The sequence below is a fragment of the Passer montanus genome, unplaced genomic scaffold, assembly GCF_014805655.1.
Source record: "Passer montanus isolate IOZ18808 unplaced genomic scaffold, ASM1480565v1 scaffold9, whole genome shotgun sequence".
Lineage (NCBI taxonomy): Eukaryota > Metazoa > Chordata > Aves > Passeriformes > Passeridae > Passer > Passer montanus.
Window position 1 is genome coordinate 710,437 of NW_024374367.1, and position 26,101 is coordinate 736,537.

The following is a 26,101-nucleotide window of genomic DNA, read 5'->3' on the forward strand; positions in this document are numbered from 1 at the left end:
TTACACAGCAGGGCAAGGGACCGTGCAGAGATTACCACTGTAAAAGCACAGAGAGCAGGGATATTCCCACTGTGGAACAATCCCAGAGGAACAGAGGACTTTGCTGGTGGGGTTTCCTCGCACAGCTCTCCCATCGCAGGCAGGGGTGTGACCCCGGCAGGGACAGAGGGAAGGCCTGGGGAGAGGATGGGCTCTCCGGAGCTCACAGTGAGCAGCTGCAGAAGGGTGGGACCGTGGGAAGAGGAGTTTTCCCGAGACCCTCAGGAGAGTCTCCTCTTCCTCCTTTGCTATGGTCCAGGGCAGAGGTGCAGGAGGGTGTTCAGTCCCGCCCCGCGGGGCTGCAGGGCGGATGGCGGCGTGCCCAGCAACACGCCGCTATCGGGGCGGACACGCAGGTATCGGAGCCGACAGCTGGTGCTCGGCGGCTCCTCCGTGTCACGCCGGGCCGCGGAGACAAGAGCCTCGCCCCTGTCCCTGGTAGAGCAGCGACCGCTCCGCCCGGCCCAGGGGCTGGGCAATGGCGGCGCCCGGCTGGAACTACAGCTCCCAGCACCCCCTGCGGCGGCAACTCCCGGAAACACGCATGCGCCCCGCGCGAACTCCCTTTCCCGGCAGGCCGGCCGAGCGCGTGGCCCCCGCCCCTCTCCCTCGCGGCCGTGACGCGCTCGCCGTGACGCAGCGCGGTGACGCAAAAAAGTGTGCGCCCTCCACAGCGATCGCGGCCGCCGCGGGGTGCGCGGGGCCGGCAGCAGGGGCCGGGGGCGGCGGCGGCACCGCGGGGCAGCGCTCAGGTACCGGGGTCGGGGAGGGCGGGGAGGTGCGGCCCGCGTGTTTCCCCCTGCAGCCGCGCCGACGGGAACTGGTGTTGAAACGGAGCGGGGCTTTTTTTTTTTATTTTTATTTTATTTCTTGTTTTGTAGGCAGCAGAAGTTTGTTCCTGTTTTTTGGGCTTGTCCTGCCAGATCAGAACGTAGTTCTAGGTTTGTTTTGTAAAAGGAGAAATTTCAGGAAGCTGAATAACCTTGTGGTTTTTCCTGTCCTTAAAATGTCTTTATTTAAAAAAAAACAAAAACAAAAAAACAACAAAAAAAACCCCAAAAACACAACAACCGAGATTTTAAGCAAATACTTAAAAACAGCATTAGTGATATGTTCAGTATAACAGCCAGTTTGGAGCTCTGTTAAACAAGAATTTGATCAGACATAGACTTCCCTCAGTGTAGGACACCAAACCATGTTTTTGTGCCCCAGACATTGCCAGGCTTTTCTTACTTGGTGCCTGGTGATACTTTATTTCCTCAAGTGAACTTCAGTGTTGACAGTTTGTGGTACTTTAACTTCCACGTGGTTATTTCAGGCTCAGCAGGTTTAGACAAATAGCTGTCAGGTGCCTCATCTCTTAAAGGATATTTGTGATGCGAGGGAGAGTTCTATTTTTTCTTAAAGTAAGGAATTCCTTGTGTTAAAGCATTAGTGTGAAAGAACCTACAAAAGTACTGCTCGGCTTTGCTGGGCTATTAACTGGATTCCAGCTCATCAGTGGCACATTATTACATTTGTCTTCCCTACATTTTGTCCTCAGCCATGCTTACAGTCAGGTTTGGGACCAGTGTCAGACTGGACAGTTTCAGCTGGCCCAAAGTGCAGTTAGTAGAATTTGAGGTGCCCCATGCATGTGGAATTACAAATCTTCATGTAATTTTTGTCCATTAATTCAATGTGCACATTACTTTAAGTGTGCAATCTTCTATGAAGTTGATCAAAATTATGGTTTTTGGGACTTTTTTTTTTTGTGTTTTGCTTGAGGTATAGTTTTTCATTTTATTATGTAGCTCATTAATTTTGCATTTAAATTGCTAAATTGGGTGTTTTGTATTCATGTCCCAAATAACCAAACTGTTGGTTTTCAGATCTTGCAAGTGTGTTTATATTCAGTGAGAGGTTTCATGCTTTAAAGTGTTTATCTGTGGGAAGTTGGTGTGTTCAGAACCTGCTGGTGCTTTCCCTCAGCACAGCATCAGTCAGGGAATGAGTGCAGTGGTGCTGCTGGTGGACACAAGGGTGGAGCTGAATTGCTCCAACAGTTCCAGGCACAATCAAGGTTTGTGGTTAGAGGTCACTGGAGTTTTATTTCCTCGCTGTTCAGAGGTGTCTCACTGAGGTGACTCAAGCACTAAAGTGTCAGAGGTTTCAAAAACACGAGAGTCCCTTGAGGAATCTGTGTCTCAGCACTCTCTGGGCTTCCCTTCAGTGTCAGGTTAGAGCTGAGCTCAGAGCAGTGCAGTGCCCATAAACCTTGGCTGTGGCACAGCAGCAGCAGCTGGTGTTTGCTGTTAAAGCTGTGCCATGTGCCCCAGGCACGGTGTGCTGAAACTGCCACAGCTGGGTTTGCAGTGGCACTGGCCACCCTGCTAGTTGAGACTGCAAATATTTGTCTTTCAAAGTCAAATCCTTTGAGTAAGTGCTTTATGTTTTGTTAATATTGATTCTAAATATATTTTGGCAATAGTGCTGTTTGGGAAAAAAAGTCCCATTGCTGAGCTTATTAGATGTTCAAACTGAAATCTGTAGTAGGCTGGGATTTGCAGAACTTATTAAGAGAAAAAAATTACATCCCCCTGCCCCCTTCCCCCCCTGCCCCAAATTTAAATCTGGTTGGTTTTGCTGGTTCTTGGAGAGCAATTTAAGATTGATTTTTTTCAGCAACTTGTGCAAGGGAGATAGTGAAAGTCAGAGCTGTCTCCCAGGTTTCCTCTCCATCAGGCCAGTGTGTTGCTGGCAGTTACAGGTTAGTTCATATCATTTATGTTCTTGTCTTCTCTGAGGAGCTCTTCACTTTGATTTAAGGTGGAATTCTTGAAAAAAGTGGGCGCAGTAGGAGTTCCTGTGGTGCCAGTACAATAATTGTATTTATTTGAATAGATTGGAAGGGATGAGCCTGTGGAAGAGAGGAGGTGCCTTGGCAAGACATCCGTTGTCACTGCTGTGTCCCACTAGAAAGGGTGGCATTTCTGTGTCATAACTTCATTTTAGGCAAACAGCTCTCTGTCAGCACCAGTTATTTAGACCAATAATGAGCCTTGTGGAGGCAACACTCCAGATTTAGGGATAGCTGGGATTGTTCATTTGATTTTGGTGTAGCCCAAGGTGTCCCAGAGGGCAGTGAGCAGTTCCTGTGATCTTTCTGGCTGGGACTTTGTTGACCTGTTGCAGGTATTGCTGGACCTTTTCTCTTTTCCAGCAGGGACAGTTAAGGGTTGTTAGAGGAAGTAAATTGTTTTCCAGATTGCAGGAGAGCTGCACAGGCCCTGTACAAGCCCTGAGGTCACAGGGCCCTTGTTGCTGTGTCCCTGGAGCACAGAATGAAGATGGGCATGTCTGAAGTGGTTGAATGTGGATTCCGTTACAGCACTTGTGTTCTGAGGCCCAGAGTGGATTTGTCTGAATGTTTTTCTGTGATATTTAAAAGCTCTGAAGAGCTGCTGGCAAGTGGTGTTCAGTTAATGAAAAAGGAAATGGAACTTAATGAGCTTGGAGTAGTTTTTATTTTTGAAGGTGTTTTGGGAGTGCGTGTGTGTGTACAATCTCATTATGGTTTTGCCTGCATCTAGGTACTGTTTCTTCCTAAGCAATTTATGCATTTGCATTGAATTTCCTGATGTAGTTCTGAAATGAATGAATGAATAATGAGTGCCCTAGATAAAATCATAATTACTTGTGATGTAGGAAACATCATCTTTCTTCATGCTTAGGTAGTTTTTTTGTTAGCATATGCCCACTGCATATAGTACTTAACAAAATGGTGTTCTTGTAGTCACAGGTTTATCTTTTCATACTCTTTGATAACTTTTGTGCAGTTTCTGCCAGTTTAATCTTCAGCCAGTGTTCTAAACTTTCATGTTTCCCATTTAACTAACCAGTCACAGTACATTAAATTCAGAAGCACCTATGAGACAAGAGGTAGAATTGTAGGATTGTTCATCCATTCCCTAAGTGAGGAGAAGTTTTAAACCAATTGGAGGTGTCCAGCACACAGTTAATTGTGGGGATGTTTTTCAGAGACAACTTGGGCTTTAAATGCATGAATAATCTATGCTATGGCAGCCCTTAGAGTCTGTCATTTGACTGACTCCTGAACATGTATTTCAGGAGTTGATGTGTATGTCACTTTCTCAAACACTGCTCTATTTAACACTGGTTTGAGAACTTCTTTGTCTGGGTCAGTTGTGACTGGGTGTTTAATCTCTTGACAGATGGATATTGGCTGTGTTATGGCTAATGGAATGCTGAAAATCTTTGTGTGGTTTTGGATGTGAAGAAATCTGTTTTGCTTTGTGTACTCTCCCCTACCTCCAATACAAAGTCCGTTTATAAATTAGGTTTGGGTATTCCTTCCTCCAGAAATTGCAATTTTCACACAACTCTTCACAGCAATCACAGTCTGTCAGGTTGGAAACTAGGGGCATGGCATTATCTTGAGACAGATTTTGTTCTAGTTTAAGCTGTTAATATTTCTAGTAGGTTTTTATCAGATCGACAGAAACTGACACCTGGAAATTTAAAGGCTTAAACAGAACCTTCAGTGATAGTTCCCTTCATTAAATGATACTTCAACAAGTCACTCAGTGCTGTAGGAGTTTCTCACCTTTGAGGATGGGAAGATAAATCTTCTGTCAGCTGCTGTCATGCCAGTAAAGGCTGATAAATCTGAGGTAATTGAGCTCCAGTGCTCCCTCCTGTGATGATCCTTCCTCCTGGAGCCACTGGCTGTTCTTGGAGGCCCTGAAGGAGGAGCAGTGCCCAGCTCTTTGCCACCACAGCTGTCCTGGGGCTGCTCCTGCTCCTCAGCACTGTGGGCCCAAGGAGATTGTGGCACCTCCACTGCTGCCTGCAGGGCATTAAACTGGGGTAACACACTGATCTCAATCTTGTAGGGCATTAAACTGGGGTAACACACTGATCTCAATCTTGCAGGGCATTAAACTGGGGTAACACACTGATCACAATCTTGTAGGGCATTAAACTGGGGTAACACACTGATCACAATCTTGCTGCCCTGGCTGGCTTGGTTCTTGGGTGAATCACCACAAAGGGTAGCTGAGGTCTGCTCCTGGAGCTGAGGTAGAGCTTTTAAAGGCTCAGGCAGTGAACACGGCTGTGGTGAGCTGTGCATTCCAAACTGCCTGGTCAGGGCTGGGGAGCACCAGTCAGGACTTGTGTTCAGAGGTGCACATGTTCTTTAGTCTGCAGGCAAAGGACCAGAAAGAAACTTTCACATGTGAAAGCACTGTTCTGTCACTTTGTCTTCTCACTCCTTTTTGCTGAGTATTATTTGCCTCTTTCAAATGACTTGTAATATTTGATTTAGATTATTTCAAAGAATACAGTAAAAGTGTTGGATTTCTTGCTCATTTTTATGCCTCTTTTTTTCCTGGTTGTTGCCTCTGCCTTAGGCTAAGCCATGACTTCAGGATCTGGGCATGTGGACTCCAAGGCTGAGCTCACTACTTTGCTTGAGCAATGGGAGAAAGAACATGGCAGTGGGCAAGACATGGTCCCTATTCTCACCAGGTAAGGTCTCTTTAGGAAATGGCTGAAGTTACATGACAGCAGCTTTACCTTGTTTTTTCTTGAGGTGTTCACATACCTGATAACCTGTAATTAATTTTCTTCATCTAGAAAATGAACTGTTAGTGTGGTATTTCAATAAAAACTTTTACTAAGAAATATATATTACGAAGACATCTTACACTGTCTCTAAAATTTAATTCTCTGAAATAGTAGAAGTCAGGAGCATCATTAAATGTTTGAAATAATTTTGGTATCTTCACTTGAAGCTTATAAAACATTCATTGAGATGGGAAGCAAGGTGTGAGGGGTTTGAGATTGCAGTGACATTGATCAGATTAAATGAAAGGATGAGAGTAGGATGAGTAGGAGGAGCTATATTGAGAAGGTATTATGAAGCTCATAGGGCATATTTGAAGTGAAATTTTAAAACCTGATTGTTTTTTAAGCTGTGTGATGGTCAACTGGCATTGTGTTGTGAGAAAAATGCCCTGGACGTGTAAATTATTTGGGGCTGTTTAGGTAACACCATTAATTATAAGACAGTATCTAGTACAAAAGAAAGATTTGAATGATCAGTTGCATTTGTGTTTTCCCAAGCCAGGCTTCATTTGGGTAGACTGACATTACTCCTGCTTTAAGAGGAGATTTGCAGAAATTCCCCCAACTCCTCACAGCTCTGCTGGCAGATCCATAGCCTGCCTCATGTTTGCAGGACTCAACTGCTCTGCAGTTCAGGAGCAGTCCAGGTGTCTTCTGCCTTGTTGGGTCAGACAAGTCAGTGCACAGAGCTGGAGCTGGCACTGGGTGGAAGCAACAGGAATCTGGTGGAGGTTCTTTGCTCAGGTCTGTGCTGTGCCTCGCCCACTGGGCACAACTTCTTTGCTGTTCTTACTGCATTTTAAAAATAGCAGCATAGGAGGAGGAGATGAGCAGCAGAAAGCCAACCCTAAACACTTGAAAATTAGTGGGTCTCTTGAAAATCATGGGACAGGTTTTGGTATATCTCTGTGTATTGTCTGAGGGAAACATATGCTATTTCAAGGTTTTTTCTTGTAGGCATAACCAGAAATTTAGTGTATTCTAAGAAATTTCAAGACATTTGAACAAAACATGTATTTTTTGTGCTTATAGCAGTCTGGCACTTCTTGCTCCCTCTCAGCTTCTGGAGCTCCCTGTATTATTTATGCTCAGACAAGTCTGATAACTTTGTTGATTCTCAAGGTTTCTGTGCAGTGGGCAGAGTGGTTATGAATGGTGAAGGCTTGGGTATTTTTGCTTTAGTGGAGATAGTACAGATTTATTTAAGGTAGCATGGGGATTTCACCAGAAGAAATTAGATTTACAGTGCTTCAGTTATCAATGAGAGCCATGTTTCTGTTTGTTTGTAGGAGTTTTAGCTATTTAGTTATTTAGAGTTTGCTGGTAGAGATGCTCCTGAGGAGTCCTCACCAACTGGAGCTTGCATTGGCCAATGTCCTGAGGCAGAGCAATGCCCTTGCATATTGGTTTGGTCTTAGGGCAGAGGGAGCTGTGGTCATACTTGTTGGTGAGTGATATTTCTCTACTTCCTTCCTCCTTGTGAGCTAAATGAAAGAAAACTTCCCTGTGTGGATGGGGATCTGTTGAGTGTGATGCTGAGGCAGCACAGGTGAGAGTGCAGGAACAGGACAAGGACAGCAACAGTAACAGCACCAGTTACAGAGTACAGCTGAGTTGTCACTTCCAAAAAGCTGGATTTACAAACACTTGAGTGTTAGAAGCTATGAACTGAAGAAATTACTTGGAAAGCTTATCAGCAAACATGGTTTTCAAAACTATTATAAATTGAAATGGTTCTGTAATAGTGTTACTTCACAGACTGGATGCAAGTCATGTTCAGCCAATCAGGCAAATCGTGAGACTCAGATAATTTATTGTGTCCCAGGAGCCTCTTTGATCAAGGGAATAAATCAGCAGTTCAACACCTTAACTTCATCTCCACAAACCAACTGTATTGTGGTGTGGGATCCTAGAGCACCTTATGCTCTTGCAATCTGCTGTAATGGCTCAAGTTGGTCATTAATGCCAGGTGATGACACAAAGCAGGATTAGGATGGCTTTGTTGTTCCATCTAGATCACTGGGGGCCTTGCAAAGTTGACAGACTTTTCTGTGTACCCCTGTCCCTTCCTTCCCTGCTCCCAAGGTGAGCTCAGTTTGTGGCAAGTGGAAATGAGGCTCTGACTAACTTTCCAAACACAGTTATAGAGAGAAAAATTAGAAGTAAATGGCTCAGTGTAAATCCTGCATCTTGTCTGCAGACTGAGATGTGGCTGCAGAACCAGTATATTGCCAAGTGAATGAAGGAAATCTTGAAACTTGAATAAAAGTTCTGTCATTTTGTGAATTGTGTTTTGTTACAGCCCTGTATACCAGGTGCCTATGTTAGAAGGTAGAAACAAGCTTTGGTAGTTATTTGACACTCAGTTACTTCAATTGAGAATTGACAGAGCTGTTGATCTAGATAGATTTATCTAAGTCAAGTCACAAACCACCTTTGTATGTGTCAGTTAACAGAAGGGTATTGTAAGCAAGCTTGATTTTTCTTCTTTTTTTGTTTTTGAAAATAAATTTCAAAGAGGCTGTGTAGTTTGGGTTTTTTTTGTGTTTTTTTTCTCTTTTTTTTTTTTTTTTTACTTTAAAAAAAATTTGGTCAAACGGTTGTGAATAATTGTCTCAAAACCCTCCATAATTAGTGATTCACATTTGTCTTTCTTTGAGCCTGTGATAATGTTGTTGTCCCTGAAAGCACTGGGAGCTGGCTCCCTGTTTGGCTGCCTACCCAGACAGGATGCACTGGCCAGAGTGTTGTGCTCACTTTCCATGCTGCTTGTCTGTCCTTTCTGGCACATCACCAAAATGCTAATTATCACCTCAAAAGACCTGACAAGGCGAGAGTGCTGCTTCCCAGCTCCCCATTTGTCTGAGTTTTCTGTCAGCAGACATCCCTCAAGCTATTAGTTCTCATGGAAAAAAAATGAGGAGCTGGCAGTGGAGTATTTAAGTAACTTGCCTGTGCCAGAATTTCTTGAGAGCTCAAGCTGTGCCACCTATTATTAACAAGGGACACAGTTTGCATCCTTTCACAATCAGGCTTATAAAAGTAAATATTGGAACCCCACAGGATCAACAGTTTGTTGAAAGATAATTGTCAGATCAAAGGCAAGCAAGAAAGTTCTCTGCTCATTCCCAATGAGCTAATTTGCTGTTCCTGGAGTCTGGCAGGAGTGTTCCTCTGTCACACTGGCAAGTCAGTATAGCTCACAGAGGCAGGACTAAGTGCATTTTTGCCTCTAGTCATGCCTGGGAACACTGGGTATTTTCTGGAAAGTAACAGGCACAGAGTAGAAGTCAGCAGTGTTCTGTAAGGGAAATACTCTGTGAAAGACAAATATTTTTCCAGGGATTACTGCAGCCTTCCAGCAGTTTGCTTCCCCTGTGATAAACTCTGCCTAGATAACTACTGTGAGGTATTAAGACCTTGTTTTAAAATGCTGTGCTGCACATAGATGCTGCCTCCCACTCTGGACCTCTGTAGAGGGGAAGGAATAATGTTTTATACCAAGGAAATGAGATTTAATTTCCTATTTTTTTTCAATTGAATTGAGTGCTCTTTATTTCACCTCAAATGCATATGTTTCTGCTGTAGCACTATGTGGAGAAGGACAGTGAATGACTATGGAATTATTTATTGCTTGACCATGAGATAATTTTCCTCTTCTTGATTTTGTGTAAATAAAAATAATAATTAATTCTCTTATTGCTCATTCTCAATTAGTTAGAGCATAGGATTTCTTACGTCTGCTGAAGCTGCTTCTCATTTTAGGGGAAGGCATAGCTCCAAAACAATTTTGTTTTTCTGATACAGAGGAGCATTTAATGTATTTTGAAGATCTGTGAACAGGGAGCTGGCTGAGCTTCTCCTTGTCTTATCCGTGGTGGTAGTTGACACATGGTAAAAAGTTGATAACTGAGTAGAGGTTACACAGCACTTAATAAAAGTATTTATTATTTATTAAATATTTATATTTAATTCTACAACACAATTGAAATTTAATGTGCAGAATAACAAAAAACTGTGCAGACAGTTTGCACAGACTGAGCAGAGGTGGGGAATAAGTGATCTGTTCAGGACTTGCTCTGCTGCAAAAGAGAGACACTGTGGTGATAAGAAGTGCTGCTCAAGCCCTTTATTTACTCTAGTTCTCTACACTAGAACACCACAAGGAGTCTAACATGAGTAAATAAAAGGTGTTGGCCCTTCGGAGTGTCAATGTCTCTGCATCTCTGGGTGTTGCTATGGGTTCAGTGCATTTTGGAGCTAAAAATGAGATGAGATAGTAGAGGCCAGTGTTTTCTCTTTCCACTTATTGTGGACAGCCAGAAATCCTCTGGTGGCACTGAGCACTGGGTGGAAGCTGATGGGCTGGTTTGGGGTGCTCTGACAGAGCTGTGACTGTGAGGAGCTGTGCTCCAGCAGTGTGGTTTCTGCTCACTCTGTGTTGTTCCTGCTGCAGAATGTCCGAGCTGATTGAGAAGGAGACTGAAGAGTACCGCAAGGGGGACCCAGACCCGTTTGATGACAGACACCCAGGTGAGGTGTCCTGAGCTCCTGAGGCAGCCCCAGCTGTGTCCCAGTGCTTACCTGGTAGCTCACATTCAAAACTGAACAGCTTTTAGCCTGAATGTGCCAACTGCTGATTGAGGTCTGACACTGCTTGTGCACTGGGAAGTTGTGCTCTGTAGTGCTGACTCTGGAGCATCCCACAGTCAGTTTGAAGGTAGCAGTTCAGTGTTAATGTTGGTGTCTTGAGCTAGGAAGATGAGTGTTTTCTGTTTGTCCCACAGGTCGGGCAGACCCAGAGTGCATGCTTGGTCACTTGCTGAGGATACTCTTCAAGAATGATGATTTCATGAATGCGGTAGGTTTGCTCTGAGAACTTTATCTGTCAAATCTTCACACCACCTTATTGCTTTCATTTCCTCTGTGCTGGTTGACCTTGTTGCTTGTTTGATATTTATTTTAGTAGTGTCAGAATTCTCTTTTCCATAATACTGGTTTTTAAGATGGGTTTAAGAGCAACTCTTGCCACCGTCAGGTAAAGGGGAGCTCATGAGCTATTGGGATGTGTGTAGCAACAGCTGAACTAGTTGTTTTCAAGGTTTTTCAGTCTCTTTAAAGAAAATAGGACTTGTCTAATACAAGTCCAAAAACATAATTTCTTTCTATAATGGGAATGAATACCACTAATTCCAGTGCCTTGTTTCTAAGTTCTTGGAACTACTGGGCTGCCTGCAGGAACAGAAGAGCATGTCAGCTCTAGAAGACTCAGGCAGAGAATCAGGAGGCAAGAGTCTGCCTTTCCACTTGCATTGCCAACTCTAACATGACTTAATAGCTAGAATTTTGTTACCTTTGCATCCCTACAAGCACCTATATCAGTACATGATGTTGGAGGGATTCTGACAGATTTCTTGCATGTCTCTCTCTGTCTTAAACTGCAAGTGATAAACAAATACATGTGCAATTTCTTATGCTAATTTTTTCATTATCTTTTAATGTTTGTACTGTTACAGTTTTTCAAGGCACTTATCTTTACAAATCAGTTCAAGATAGATATTTAGTCAGTGAACAGCAGATCAGAGGTTCTCTGCTTCTCTGAGAAGTTGTTTCAGCTTCTAAGGCACTGAGGGAGCAGGCTAAAGGCTGGTCATGTTGAGATCCAGGGCTTAGACTGGCATTCCTTACTTTATTGTTTTCCTGCCGTGGGAGTCATAAGGCTTTCACTGCTCTGGGTTTGGTCAGAGTTGAATTTCAAACCAGTGCTGTTCCTGATCTTCTCCAGCTAGTGAATGCTTATGTGATGACAAGCAGAGAACCTCCACTGAACACTGCTGCCTGCAGACTTCTGCTGGACATCATGCCGGGACTGGAAACCGCTGTTGTCTTCCAGGAGAAGGTATCACCTGTACTAAAGCTTGGGTTTTAAGCTTTCTTTGTTTTGTACTCCAACAAGACTTCCCAAAGGAGAATCCAGTAAAAAGCCATATTGAAATCCTGTGTCTGAGAGCCAATCTGTTCAGTCTCACTAATGGTTTTTGGCCTTTTGCTCTTGGCTTCTTCAATTAATCAAATCTTGGGTATTTCATAGCTTTTTAAAGTGTGATGTGACTGAAACAGAGGAGCTGGAATTTAATGTAATGTTTTGGGAATTATTGCTTTATAGACCTGTGAATGGAGCAGGCTGTACAGAACATGGAGGACTTGCCCAGTAATCCCCAGCTCTGGCAGAGTGACAGCTTTCCTAGAGCTGAGTGATAAGCAAGTCATACTTTAACTAAGCAGTCTAAAATCCACAAGCTTTGTAGGCATTATCTGGAGCTGTGATGGACAGCTGAATCAGACTTCACATGTTGACAAATGAGTTGTTCTGAGGGAATGCACCCAGAGTGGAAAGTGAGGAGAAAGTGAACTTCACTCAAGCCAGTTTCTTCGTCTGTGAGAATTAATGTTCTTCTGAAGTTTGGAAATGAGTCAGTGCTGTATATAAAAGTTCTAAATTAATTTCTCTACTATTGGAAATATGCAGATGAATTCTAAAGCTTGATAAAAGAAAATAATGTGCTCCCTTTGTGAAAGATTTAATTTAATTTGAGCTCCTTGTGATCTGTCCAAGAGCTGAGGCTGGGAAGCCTTGATCAAAAAACAATTTAAAACCAAAACAATAATTTCCCCTTTGAGGAGAATATAGCTATCTCTTTCCAGAGACAAAAGCTCTCTGTAAACTGAAATGAAATTAAGTTTCGCACTGAGGGACTTTTTTCCTTTTGACTTGAGACTATCTAGAGCTCTGTTCCTGCACTTAGGACTCCTGTACATAGGAGGCTTTGGGAAGAGAGTGCAGTTCTTGTGAAAAGAGGCCCTCTAGCGACCAAGTGATTTCACAGCTCATCAGTTAGAGGATTTTTTTTGGTTACATAAGAGCATTGAAATAATAATGCAGTTGTCTTTAAGTATATAACAGGCAACTCTAAAAATGTGTAAGCTGAGAGTTCCTGTTAAAAGGTATCTCTTCATTATTACTTTTCACTGATCTTCTATTTTATTGCACCCGTAATTCAAATTCTGTGCAACATTTCTGTCATGATAATTGTTGTTGATGTTTCTGAATCCAGTGGAAATTTAGAGGAAGCAAATTGATCTTTCATTCTAAACCATTGTCTTTCTAATTGTCTGTTTTAAATCTAGCCAAATTTAATTTTATTTGATATAAGTTCAACACAGCTTATTTGAAATTTGCTAAAATGCTGGAGATTTTTTTAGTAAAACTGACCAGAACTTTGGGCTTGTTTGTTTGGACTAATTCATACCTGTAGTGTTTTGCTGCCTCCTAGGAAGTACCTTGACTGGCCGCTTTTTGCAGGTGTGCAAATCCAGATATCTGATGCCTGGGCATAGTTTCATGCAACTTAAAGATTTAGGGTTTTTTTTGTTCTTTTGTTTTGGGTTTTTTTTTTTTTTTTTTTTTTTTTTTTTGTTGGGGGTTTTTTTGTTCTTTTGTTTTGGTTGTTTGTTTTTTTTTTTTTTTTGGTTGCAGCAGTTATTTTTATTCATTACGTGCTTGGTAGGAAATCCAGCCTGGTCATTACTGTAATAAGAGAGAATTCTTCCCAACAGATGCTTTCACTGGGACTGAGAAGTTAAAGATGAAATGTAAGTGTTAGAACTGGTTTCTTGTTTTCTCCCTTCTAGGAAGGCATAGTTGAAAATCTCTTTAAGTGGGCACGAGAGGCTGATCAGCCACTAAGGACGTATGCAACAGGACTGTTGGGAGGAGCTATGGAAAACCAGGACATTGCTGCAAATTACAGGGATGAGAACTCCCAACTGGTAATGATCTCTCAGTCACTTTCCCTTTGTGGAGTACAGTTACCTCTTTATGATTTTTATTTATGGGGAGCTCACATTCATGAGTTAACATATGAGTCTTACAGTGGTTGTAGAACTATCTGTAAGGGTCATGGTTTCCATCCTTTCCTGCCTGAGTTGGAGCATGCAGCCTGATATTCTGTAAACAGCAGTTAAATGTCAATGGAAACCTAAGAAGTCAAATACTTTTTAATGAGGCTTGTATTCATACTTTCCTTAAAGAAGAACTTTCAGAAGCTCTACATCTGTAACTATTGCACATTGTGATTTGCCCACCAGACAGAGGTTTTAAAATGAAAGGTGAGTCAACATCGAGACAGCTATGGCTTCTCTTCTAAACATTAAAAGTAAAAGCATGACCTTTGGTTTTGTGGAACTGCAATTTGCCAAAGCTGCTGCTTCCAAAGGGAATGTTGCCTTTATTTCAGGCTGGGGAGAGATAGTGGAAGGATGCTGCAAACTGGTATGTGGTTCTGTTAGCACCACTATAGCTCATATGCTCCTAATGTCTTTCCAGCTACTTCCTTCTCACATGGGAGACATGGTGCTGATATTTTAGAATGAGAGTTGCTGCAGCAAAATGGATTTGAGATCTCTCAGTCACTTTGAAGTTATTTCTCTGGGCAAATAGAGACAGCAAATTTCTGTTATCATCATATAACCTCTCCACAGCATACAGTGCTGTGGAGAGGTTATATGATGATAACAGAAAATATGGCTGAGGTGAGCTGCATGATCAAAGCAAGGAGTGTATCCTCATGAGTGCTGCTTTTCCGAAACAGGTGGCTCTGGTGCTTCGTCGGCTGCGAGAGTTGCAGGTCACTGAAATGACCACAAAACAGGAAAACAAGCGCCCCAGTCCTCGGAAAGTGCCCTCAGATCCTCTGCTGCCCCTCGATGAAGAGGCTGTGGATATGGATTATGGGGAGATGACAGTAGATGGAGAGCAAGAAGAAGTTTCTGGTGATATGGAGATCTCCTTTCATCTTGATTCGAGTCATAAGACCAGTAGCAGAGTAAACTCTGCTGCAAAGCTAGATGATGGGGGACTGAGAAGAAGCAAATCAGGGAAACAGCACGAAAGAGACGGCTTCCGGAAGGCCAAGCAAAAGCTGGGCTTCTCCACCTCGGAACCAGAGCGAATGTTTGTTGAACTGTCCAACAGCAGCTGGTCAGAAATGTCCCCGTGGGTGATTGGCACTAATTACACACTTTACCCCTTGACTCCTGCCATAGAGCAGAGGCTGATTCTTCAGTACCTGACTCCCCTGGGGGAGTACCAAGAGGTGAGCATATGAAGGTGGGAGGAAGCACTCTGTGCTCTAATTCTCTGTACAAAGCTGAGTGGAATTGTGGGGGGAAATTGGCAGAACTGCTATATCACGCTCTGATATTTCCTGTCACGATTAAAACTGGTGACTTTTCCTGAGTTGTTGATGACTTCTAAACTGATGAAGTCATTAGCTTGAGTATTACTTGGTAGGTAATACTCAAACCTAAACCTAGCAGATGTGTGGTCTGGTAGTTGGAGCATGGCCCTGGGGATATTGTCCCATGTTCCTACTAAATGTGGTGCTTGGAAGCTTTGTTTGAAGTGCAGACATTTCCTGTTTCCTGTGGTGGATATAATAGAGTCCTGCAAGTAAAAGTCTGAGGAAATAATCAACTTGAAATTCTAAATGAAGTGGTTTGTGTAACCTCTGTAGTAGCTCTGAGGAGAAGTGGCAGGACCTATCTCATGCAGATGCTTTTGATAACTGATAGTACTTAAATGGCCAAAATAATGTGGCTGTATCAGATTTACCAAAGAGTGTTTACTTTTTTTTTTTGTGGTTTACCTTCATTAGTAACAGAACAAAGCAACACAGTTTTGCTTTGTGTTAGATGTTGTGTGTGCACATGTGTGCTTTGTTTCTCTGAGAGCCAGTGAAACCATTACCCCCTAACACCCTGCATGCAGACTGGATTGCTTCATATGCCAGCAATAATAGGCTATAAAAATAGGAATTACTAGCATAAAGGTGTTACAAAGAATGATGCAAAGGGTTTTGGTCTGTTGCCCTGCTCTCCTGTTTTTTCTGTTCAGTTGTTGGGTAGCTGTCTTTGCACAGATGGAAGGTGGAGCCTCTCTCCAGGGTGGTATCTGTGTGGACTTCCATAGCCCCACTTGGAGGAGAGTCTTAAGATTTCCGTGTGGCAGCTGCCATGCTGCAGTCAGCAGATGTATTACAAGAGGTCTGTTAACCTTTATTGCTTCCTATGGATGGAGCTGGTTACCTCTGACCTCTCATAACAGGTATCTGCTAATAGGGGGAAACTGGGGGTTTGAGAGAGTATAAACCAAAAGACACCTTGTAATTCCTGTGAAACATTCAGCTAGTGTCCCATTTTTATTTTCTCAGCTGCTACCCATCTTCATGCAACTGGGATCAAGGGAGCTGATGATGTACTACATTGATTTGAAGCGAACCAACGATGTGCTGCTCACTTTTGAAGCCCTTAAGGTAAATTACTTTCATTATATATAAAATATACCCTAAACATTGTAATAACATGGAATATGTGCTTGTTATGTGTCAAAGGCAAGCGTTCATCTTCTTTAGGCTGATGTCTTGCAGCATTCCCTGGGACTGGAAGTGGCTTTCACTCAAGTTGAATGCATTGCAGTTTTGGTTTTTGAAGTGTCAAGTGCTTAAAATGAAAAAAAAACAAGAAAGGAAGGAGGGAATATTCCTTTTAATTGTGCAGGAAGGACCATTAAGTTCACCTTTCATCTATCTATTTGAAGATGATAAAAATTCCTTTTTCTGTCAAATGATTCTGTTCCTGCTGCCCTTAGATGGCATTCCTGAGTTATTCCACTGCCTGCCATCTCAAAGGACACTTGTGAGGGGTAAGGAGCATAAACACCTTACTCCCAGAAGCCCCAGGATGACGTCTCTGAATTCAGTGGTTTAAATACTAGTTTTGTGTGAGTAGTCTTTAAGGTTACCTCCCCAAGGTAAAAAGCCACACAAAATAACCTTATTCAAGCCAAACCTGCAGTGCAGCAGCACAAGTTAAACTTTTGTGTGCGTTCTTTCCCTCTTTCACAATAACTTCTCTGCCTCTGATCCTCCAGAGTCTTCCTCTCTGTATCTTGGTGTTTGTCTGAGAATTTATTTTGAGGGAGCAGTGTTGCTATAGTAGCTATAGGTTACTTCAGTTGGGAGTAGTTGAGGTTTACAATGGCTCTTACTGTTTCCTCTTAAGGTGTGGGTAACACAGAAAAGAAGTGTACAGTACACTTCAGTGCAGCTGCTGTCTTCCCTTTAATTACCTTTACACCTCATTTTGTAAAATTCCTTCGGTCAGCAATATTCATAATCAAAATATGAATGGAAATTTAAATAGTTAGTTGTGATAATAGAAAGTGAGTGAATTTGAAGACAATAGAAAGACCTTAAGGTGCCTGTTTGATAATTTCTGAGTTGCTCTGCTTTTCTTGTATTTCTTTTGCAAGATGTGTAAAAGAAAATGGTAGTGCCTCTTTTGGTTTTGTTATTGGGATAAATACTACATTCTGGATTAAAGGTAATGGGAGGATGAAGTGAGGTGCACAAAGCACAGAGCAGTTACTTTTTCTGCTGTCTGTTTTTCTACGGGATGGGGATGGAATTGATGACAGTTTCAAGAATCCTAGTCTGATCTACTTTTATGATTCCTTAGCATTTGGCATCGTTACTGCTGCACAACAAGTTTGCTACAGAGTTTGTTGCTCATGGAGGAGTGCAAAAGTTGTTGGAGATTCCTCGTCCTTCCATGGCAGCAACAGGAGTGTCCATGTGTTTGTATTACTTGTCGTACAATCAAGATGCTATGGAGAGGGTAAGAGTTGTTCTTGTACTATAGCTGCACTGATTCCCATAATTTCTCAGTGTTTCTACCTGGGTTCAAACAGTGAATAAACATCTAAGCTTAAAAGCAAATTTAAATGGGTGATTGATATGTGCAGAGGCATTAGGAGGTATATGAATAACAGTGTTTTGTTTCAAGGGTGTGGATTTTAATTCCTTGGGAATTGACTGAAGACCTTTGACAGCATTGTCTTAATACTTTTATCACCCTTTTTATTCTATTCTTCCCTCTTTCCCACAAAAAATCCCAACAAAAACCTCCTTAATTCTCATTTGCCTTTCTTTTTCTGTCTGTTCCAATGGACTACTACAACTGAGACTGTTTTTCTCCATGCATGGTTCCAGATGTTCTGCCAGATGTTATCCCCAGTGTGTTCAGATACCAGGTGGAGCAGGTGTCTGTGGTACATTTTGGATTTCAGAGGAAGCCAGCTTCAGGGTACAGTCACTTGTCAAGTAGTCCAGCTTCAGACCTCAGGTGTGAAGCTGGTAGCACTGTGTTTGAGTATATCCAACACCAGCAGAGAAGAGATGGAAAACTCTGCTGACTTGGCACACAGCAGCTGGTGCCAGCACTTCAGTTCCTCTTGTCACTGACCCTGACAGAGGATTCCCAGTTGCTCCTCAGTAGAATAAACAGGCAAATGCAAAAGTGCAGTTCTGAGCACATGGTCTGCACATCTTGGACGCACGGCCTGAGAACACGAAAAAACCAGCTCAGTTGTCTGTTTGCTGGGAAAGTCAGGCTTTAGACTTGGATTTGACAATCCTTGCAATTCCCCTAGGCTTCAGTGTTGCCAGAGTTTGCCAGTACCTCAACATAGCATATGGAATTTGGTTTCACTGAGCAGAATTTGTGTTTCTTCAGTGGAAACTTGTCTGCCTCTAGTAAAGCATTATTTGGATATATGGAAGTGTTATGGAGAAGGACTCTGGAATTATACTACACTAAGGCTGCTGTATTCATTGTGCTTTACTCTGGGAATGGACCAATTTCTAGTCCTACACTGTCAATTCATACTCTTTATTAATCTTTATTAGTTAGCAGCTTTTTTTACTGGTCTGGAAATGGGACTTTTTATTTCATGTCTCAGATGTCTGAAGTCAAGCTGAGAATAGCTGATACTTGTCCTTTGCTTCTCAAAGACTCTTCATTAATGCTCCTTGGACCAAATCTCTTAAGCAATCTGTTTTAAGTCCTCCTCAGGAATGTTCTTTTGCCTTCTAGGTGTGCATGCACCCCCATAATGTGCTTTCAGATGTAGTGAACTACACCTTGTGGCTGATGGAGTGCTCCCACGCCTCGGGCTGCTGCCATGCCACCATGTTCTTCTCCATTTGCTTCTCCTTCCGCGCTGTCCTGGAGCTCTTCGATAGGCACGACGGGCTGCGGCGTCTGGTTAACCTGGTAAGGGCTCTGGCTTGAAGCAGGGAGCAGGGCTTTAGTGGCAGGTTTTGCATCCTATAAATGCAACTGTGTAGAGTTTTGTTCATTTGTTTGGGGTTCTTTCTCCTTAGTTCCCAAGAGATGGAGGGGTGGGTTGAGTTTTCTAAGCAACACTTGTATGCATCATTTAATCTTTATTATTTTTATTATTATGATTATTGTCTAGAGACTTTATACCCTTTGGGAGCTTTTTTGGCAGCTCCTGGGTTAAGCAATACTAATTCAAACAGTGCTGGCTTAGTGGTAGTCCACATGTTTCTTGCCACTCCACACAGATGTGCACCCTGTTGGATGTGGATAAATGCAGCTTTATTCCATGAGAGGAATGGCTGTGTGTGTGCTGCAGGAGCTGTGGTACCTTCTGGGCACAAGTTCAGGACACTTCCTGTAGAAAAGCTGCAGTGTCTGCAGGGTGTTGCTGTGCACTCCTGCAGCTTGGGTCCTGTCTGACTCAGGGACATTAGTGCCCCAGGGTGCAAGCACACAGTGTGGTGCCATATTATGCCTAAGAGTACTTAGCACAACACTGCCTCCAGACCTACATTGATGTGACTTCCTTAGCCTGGAGAAAGGGAGGCTCAGGGGTGACCTTGTCACTCTCTCCAACTACCTAGTCAGGTGGGGATGTCTCATCTCCCAAGCAGTGACTGACAGAACAAGAGCACCCAGTCTTAAGCTGTGCCAGTGGACATTTAGGTTGGATGTCAGAAAAAAAATAATTGAAAGAGTGATTGGGCACTGGAATTGTCTGCCCAGGGAGGGGGTGGAGTCATTGTCCCTGGACATGTTTTAAAAGAACTGAACGTGGCACTCAGTGCCATGGTTTAGTTGATGAGGAGGTGTGAGGTCACAGGTTGGACTTGATGATCTCAAAGGTCTTTTCCAACCTAGTTCATTCTGTGGTTCTGTGATTTCTGTTTTCATAGATAGTGAAGGAGAGGGCATGGTTCAGTTTGGACTGTTTACCCACACAGAGACCCTTTTCTGTTCAGACAGCCTTTGCCAGCTCTCAGTGTGCTTCTATGTCCTGTACAGCAAAGGCAGTGTTAGGGTTTGGTACGAGAGCAGCTGAGAGTTATAGATGCTTTTTATTTTTCCTGAAGAGCTGATTAAACTTTTTTCCCCATACCCAACTTCTCTCTGAAGATAAGCACTCTGGAGATCTTAAACCTGGAGGACCAAGGAGCCCTCCTGAGTGACGATGAGATCTTTGCCAGCCGCCAGACGGGGAAGCACACGTGCATGGCGCTGCGCCGCTACTTCGAGGCCCACCTTGCCATCAAACTGGAGCAGGTGAAGCAGTCGCTGCAGCGCACCGAGGGCGGCATCCTGGTCCACCCACAGCCCCCCTACAAGGTGAGGAGCACATTGCAGCCTTTTCACCAGGTTGTTGCATTTCTCAGCTGCAGACATGGGTAGATACCCTCTGAAGCCAGTGCAATAACTAGGCAGGCTGCAATTGTTTTATTTGTACATTTTTTCTGTCACTTGGAATGGCACTGTAATAGGGAAATACAGAGGAGCCCTTGAGGTTTATCTGAATTACATTTAATCAAGGCTTCTGCTCTTGTGCTGTGGTTCCATCTCTCAAAAACTCAAAGGCAAGTTGTTTTTGGTATTTGTATTTGATACAAATATCAAATATTTGTTTGTATTTGGTATTTGTATTTTCTGTGCTGTGCATCTCTGAAAGGACAAAATTTGTATATGTATAGAGGTACTTAATGCTGAAAAATTCAGAAATAACTTTAATTTGATAAAGATAACTGAAATGTCTTTTGAACACCACTGTTTTTAGAAATGACCCCTGAGATCTAGATAGATAATAATCCATAGTCTTGGCCATTATTTTTTTTTCCTGATTTCTCCCTGCAGAGCTGGTTTTGTTGATTTTCATTTGGGTTTGTTTGTTTATTATAAAACTAGATTTTAGAGCTGCTGGTTTTGAGAAGGTACATTCACCTGTCATTTCCAATTTAATTTAGGATGATTTTCTGGAGGAACTGAAGTAAGAAAATATAAGGGAGTTTTTACTTCTGCAGTAATCACTTATTTTCAGTAACTAAAAAATGTATATAAAATGTTGATTTCTCATGTAATTAAAAATATTGAAATGCAAACTTGCTAGGATTTTTTTTAATTCGGAATGCTTTGTAGTCAAAACTTAGAATCTGTAATCGAATATTTTTAGCAAACTTTTTTAGTATTTTAGCATAAATGTATATTGAATGATGGTGTAGTAACTACTAGATAGTAGCTTAAAAGCGGAGTAGAATTTTAATTTAATGTAACTTTTCTTCTTAAATTTGCCTTAGCTTTCTGAGATTATAAAGAAACTTTAAAGATATTATCCTTAAGCTTATTATTGTGTATTATAGTGACAGTTGCTGTATTCTTTTATAACTGGAGAATAAACCAGAAAGTAAGTACTTAATTTGCAAGACACAGAGTAGTCTAATCTTACAGTTTTCAGTTCAATCCCAGCTGTGAGGGATTTGATGTGCAAGTTTGTAACCCTTGTGATCTAATGATGTCCCTTGGACCCTGCAGGCCTGCTCCTATACTCATGAGCAGATTGTGGAGATGATGGAGTTCCTGATTGAGTATGGTCCAGCACAGCTTTACTGGGAGCCAGCAGAGGTTTTTCTCAAGCTGTCTTGTGTCCAGCTCATGCTTCAGCTCATTTCCATTGCCTGCAACTGGAAGACGTACTATGCAAGGTGAGCTCTTTGCTGTAGTGCTCCATTTGAGTGCAGCACTTGTGACTTTTGGGCAGGACATTGCATTTCCAGGTTTTCTACCCTGATAGTGTTTAAAACAGGCACGTGCTGGTTAGTGCTGTTAGGGCCTGTGCTGTGGCCATATAGTGCTTATCAAAGCTAACTCAAAGCAGGACTAAAATTTTAAGGTAGAGAGAGGAATATAAAAAAATTTCTGATGAGACAAAATCCCTCAGGCCTTTGATTAGTATGACACTGATTTCTCAGAAAAGCTTCATCACTGTTCTGTGCTTCTTTCTGTCTGTCTCAAAATTTGTTAACCTTTTTGTTAAGAGAAAGGTTAGAACATGAGCCAAGAAGAGGGTGAAATCAAGACATATCTTAATCCTGGAATGAGATGGGCCAGGACTCCCTCCTTTATTTCTGCTGTCTACAGGAGCTCCTTGCCTAACTTTAATTGAAAGCCTTTGAAATCTGTTTTGCTTCTGCAGTTCCCTGCCTCCCTCCCACTCTCAGGTTGCACTCTCCTGCCTGGGTAGTTTGTGTTCTCCTGTTTCTTTCCTTCTGCAGCTGTTTCCTAATTGCTATCTGTGTTAACTCCTACCTTTCCACCCACATTAAAAATCTCCCCTTTTTTGCATTTTCCTGCTCTCTCACCTCTTGCTGGATATCCCTTTTCACCTTTCACACACCTGCATTTTTGTTAAGCTGGAGCCCAAGTTAGTGTCTTTTTGACTATCAGAGTTGTCTGGTTTACTGCTGAACAGTTTCCCTTGAATTCAGAAAAACTTCCTTCCTAGTTAACTGGTGACAGAGTATTTTGGACACCAGTGTTTCCCAGCTAAAATGTAGAGTTAGATTAAATTTAGCAGCTTAATTTAGAATGGTTTCGTTAGTAAGTCCTAACATTCTTATTTTTATAAATACAGAATTACTGTGTTTTTAGGAGCTTGTGAACCATGTGGGATAAATGTTGGCAGTCTGCAGGCAGTGGTGTGCATGTGAGCACTGCCTTCTGTGGAGACCAGCCCATTTCATTCTAAAATCAAAAGGCACCATCAAATGCAGCAGATGTGACTGATTTACTTCGATTTCTTGGAGTAGAGTAAATGCAATACTATTTAATGTTATTGAAACAACTCTGTACGTGCAATTCTGAGAAGTTCTTCTGCTTGCTGTCTTCCAGGAATGACACAGTACGATATGCTTTGGATGTACTGGCCATCTTGACTGTAGTACCTAAAATCCAGTTGCAACTGGCAGAACCTGTGGATGTGTTAGATGAAGCTGGATCTACTGTTTCCACTGTGGGTAAGCAGAATATGGTCCTAATGACTTACACATTTATCAGTTGTCTCCTGCTACATGGGTTTTGGCTGGCAGTTCCCCACCTACAGTGAGACAAGGGTTAAAATAATTCATGTACTCAGAGTTACTGTCAAGGATGCAAATAAATGGGAGAGTGCACTGTGGTTAAAATTGTCATGATTAGCACTGTGGTTGGGTTACAAATTTAGAAGCAGGTCTTTTGGACTTGTTTACAAGAGCTCATTAAATACTGGTGGAGGCAAATATATTTTTGTAATGGGACTATTGGGTTTCCTCAGTTTCTCAGAAATTTAGGTATCCTGAGGATATGGCATTTGAGAGTAAGGGAGAGGAACAATTATTGCTGTGTGAGTTATGCTCCAACTGGTTACCTCCAGGTTCAGCATGTAAATGAGTGAGATGTGCCTGGATCAGATCCACTTAAACTGGAGCCTCACTTTTCTTTTTAAGAAATAAAAATGAAAGGCGGGCAGAATACTATATATAGGCAAAACACAATTCCTTTTGCACAAAATGTCTCTAGACAAACACCAATTCTGTGAGGGTTTTGATATTCTGAAGCAGACGTGAAACTAACGGGAATTCTGTGGGGAACAAAAGTTGCCCTAAAGTTTTGCCTGATTCCTTTTGGAAGTTGTGATATGATGATTTTGTCCTCAGTGACTTGGTCCCTTCCTTCCTCTTAGTGTTTACTTTGTTGGTGTTTATACAAGAGAGTTGCTCTATGTGGTAGGAATCAGAGCATGTCTGTGCATCTTGCTCTGTCCAGATACTTTAGATTTTTTACTCCTGGGCTGTGCTTGATCACCACGTCTAAGAGATTGTGTGACACTACCTACTGATGATGAGGTGGAAGACCAGCAAGGCAGGAGAATATTTTGCTAGGGAGGTAGAAGAATATGTCTTAGACTAGTTAGCAGAACTTCAGGAATTTCTGGAATTAAGGGAAGTACCTATCTTCTTCAAATTTGTTGGAAGACTCCCTTGCCCGTCTGATCACCTTGTGTAAGATATGTTTTAGAGTAATAAAGAAACTATTTCTTTCTCCTACTAGGTATTAGTATCATCCTTGGGGTTGCTGAGGGTGAGTTTTTCATCCATGATGCTGAGATTCAGAAATCAGCCCTTCAGATCATCATCAATTGTGTGTGTGGCCCAGATAACCGGATCTCCAGCATCGGGAAATTCATCTCTGGGACTCCTCGTCGAAAGCTTCCTCAAGCCCCCAAGAGCAGTGAGCACACGTTAGCCAAGATGTGGAATGTGGTGCAGTCCAACAACGGCATCAAGGTGCTGCTGTCGTTGCTGTCCGTGAAGATGCCGATCACCGACGCGGATCAGATCCGGGCCCTGGCCTGCAAAGCCCTGGTGGGGCTGTCGCGCAGCAGCACCGTGCGGCAGATCATCAGCAAGCTGCCCCTGTTCAGCAGCTGCCAGATCCAGCAGCTGATGAAGGAGCCGGTGCTGCAGGACAAGCGCAGCGAGCACGTGAAGTTCTGCAAGTACGCTGCCGAGCTCATCGAGCGCGTCTCGGGGAAGCCCCTGCTCATCGGCACCGACGTCTCGCTGGCGCGCCTGCAGAAGGCTGACGTGGTGGCCCAGTCGAGGATCACTTTTCCTGAGAAGGAGCTGCTGCTGCTGATTCGGAACCATCTCATCTCTAAGGGCCTCGGGGAAACGGCGTCTGTCCTTACGAAAGAGGCTGACCTGCCCATGACTGCGGCATCTCACTCTTCTGCCTTCACCCCTGTGGCAGCCGCTGCCTCTCCGGTGACTCTGCCTCGCACTCCCCGTATAGCTAACGGCATCTCGGCCCGTTTGAGTAGCCACACTGCTGTAGGTTCCACTGCCACCTCTGTCCATGCTCAGGCAAGACCGTCTGCGTCCCAAGGTCCACCTGCCCTTCCAGGCCCTTCTTACGCCAGCAACTCTCCTCTGATTGGCAGGATTAGCTTTGTCAGGGAGAGGCCGTCTCCCTGCAACGGCAGGAAAATCAGAGTGTTGCGACAAAAATCGGACCATGGCGCCTACAGCCAGAGCCCAGCTATCAAAAAGCAGCTGGACAGACACCTTCCTTCCCCACCCACGCTGGACAGTATAATCACAGAGTACCTTAGGGAGCAGCACGCCCGCTGCAAGAACCCTGTTGCCACCTGTCCCCCTTTCTCTCTCTTTACTCCCCACCAGTGTCCTGAGCCAAAACAGAGGCGCCAGGCGCCCACTAACTTTACCTCACGGCTGACCCGCAGGGCGGCCTTTCCGAAGTACGGAGGGGTGGATGGTGGCTGCTTTGATAGACACCTTATCTTTAGCAGGTAAGGAAGAAAACTGTGTTGTGATATCTCTCAGGATATACCCTGTGCCAAAAAGCCTTACCTGGATTCAAGCTGTGCAGTCCCACGCTGGAGTATCCTTGGAGACAAGAGAGTTTTCGTTCACAGTGACAGTGAGAGATCCTTGAAAGGCATTTTTAGTAGTTGTTCTGTTTCTCTTGTCCTTAGTGCTGACCCTTAGTACACAAAGCACACTGTATTTTCAGTAGCAACATTGACTAATGAAGCTGGTAGCTCTTTGTTCTCCTTTGAAAGGTGAGTATGCAGCACCAATTTTAGGAGAGTGTGACATAGCCTTGAGGATGGTTGGCTGACAGATGCAGAACAGTGAAATCTGTAGTTCGTTCTTGCAGCTGAATCATCAGCACTGCCAGTGACCTTTCCTGAGGTTAAACTGGAAGATGTTGTAAAATTTATGAAAATAAAGGTGACATGTTCATGAGAACATCTTCACAGTGAAAGCAGTGTCACGTTGGGAAGTTATGATGCCGGGATGTTGTTTAGCTCATGTGACATCTTCTTGTGCTAAGTGTTTCAGAACTGTTAGGAATTTTTTTTTTGCTAGCTCTCTGTACTTACCCAGGTGTTGACATTACAGGTTTTCCATCAATTCAGCTTTGAAGATGGAGTCCAAGTGCTTCAGCTTAATGATGTGCTTTAACAGAAGTACCACATAGTGGAAAACAAACCCTGAAAGATTGCAAACACTGTTGTAATACTCAAGGACTAGTCTTCAAACTGACACTTGACTTACTCTAGAAGAAAGTTATAACTTGTGCCTGTGTAATCTTTAAGGGGTTGATATAATATCACACAGCATTTCAGTTTTGCTTCTCT

General features: G+C 43.0%; 1 protein-coding gene across 3 annotated transcripts in view; it reads left to right on the forward strand.

Annotated features, from left to right (window-relative positions):
- Positions 1-640: 640 nt before the first annotated feature.
- Positions 641-26,101, forward strand: part of DCAF1 (DDB1 and CUL4 associated factor 1) — a 47,503-nt gene continuing 22,042 nt past the window's right edge. For all 3 annotated transcript variants that reach the window (XR_005630407.1, XM_039734169.1, XM_039734168.1), the window contains exons 1-14: positions 641-791; positions 5,454-5,571; positions 10,127-10,203; positions 10,458-10,531; positions 11,456-11,569; positions 13,363-13,500; positions 14,322-14,825; positions 15,942-16,043; positions 17,248-17,406; positions 18,664-18,843; positions 20,029-20,238; positions 21,433-21,602; positions 22,789-22,913; positions 23,986-25,246. Coding sequence is in view for 2 of the 3 variants with exons in the window: in XM_039734169.1 (XP_039590103.1) it covers positions 5,462-5,571; positions 10,127-10,203; positions 10,458-10,531; positions 11,456-11,569; positions 13,363-13,500; positions 14,322-14,825; positions 15,942-16,043; positions 17,248-17,406; positions 18,664-18,843; positions 20,029-20,238; positions 21,433-21,602; positions 22,789-22,913; positions 23,986-25,246 (3,224 nt within the window). In the remaining variant the exon portion in view is untranslated. The remainder of the gene's footprint in view (positions 792-5,453; positions 5,572-10,126; positions 10,204-10,457; positions 10,532-11,455; positions 11,570-13,362; positions 13,501-14,321; positions 14,826-15,941; positions 16,044-17,247; positions 17,407-18,663; positions 18,844-20,028; positions 20,239-21,432; positions 21,603-22,788; positions 22,914-23,985; positions 25,247-26,101) is intronic.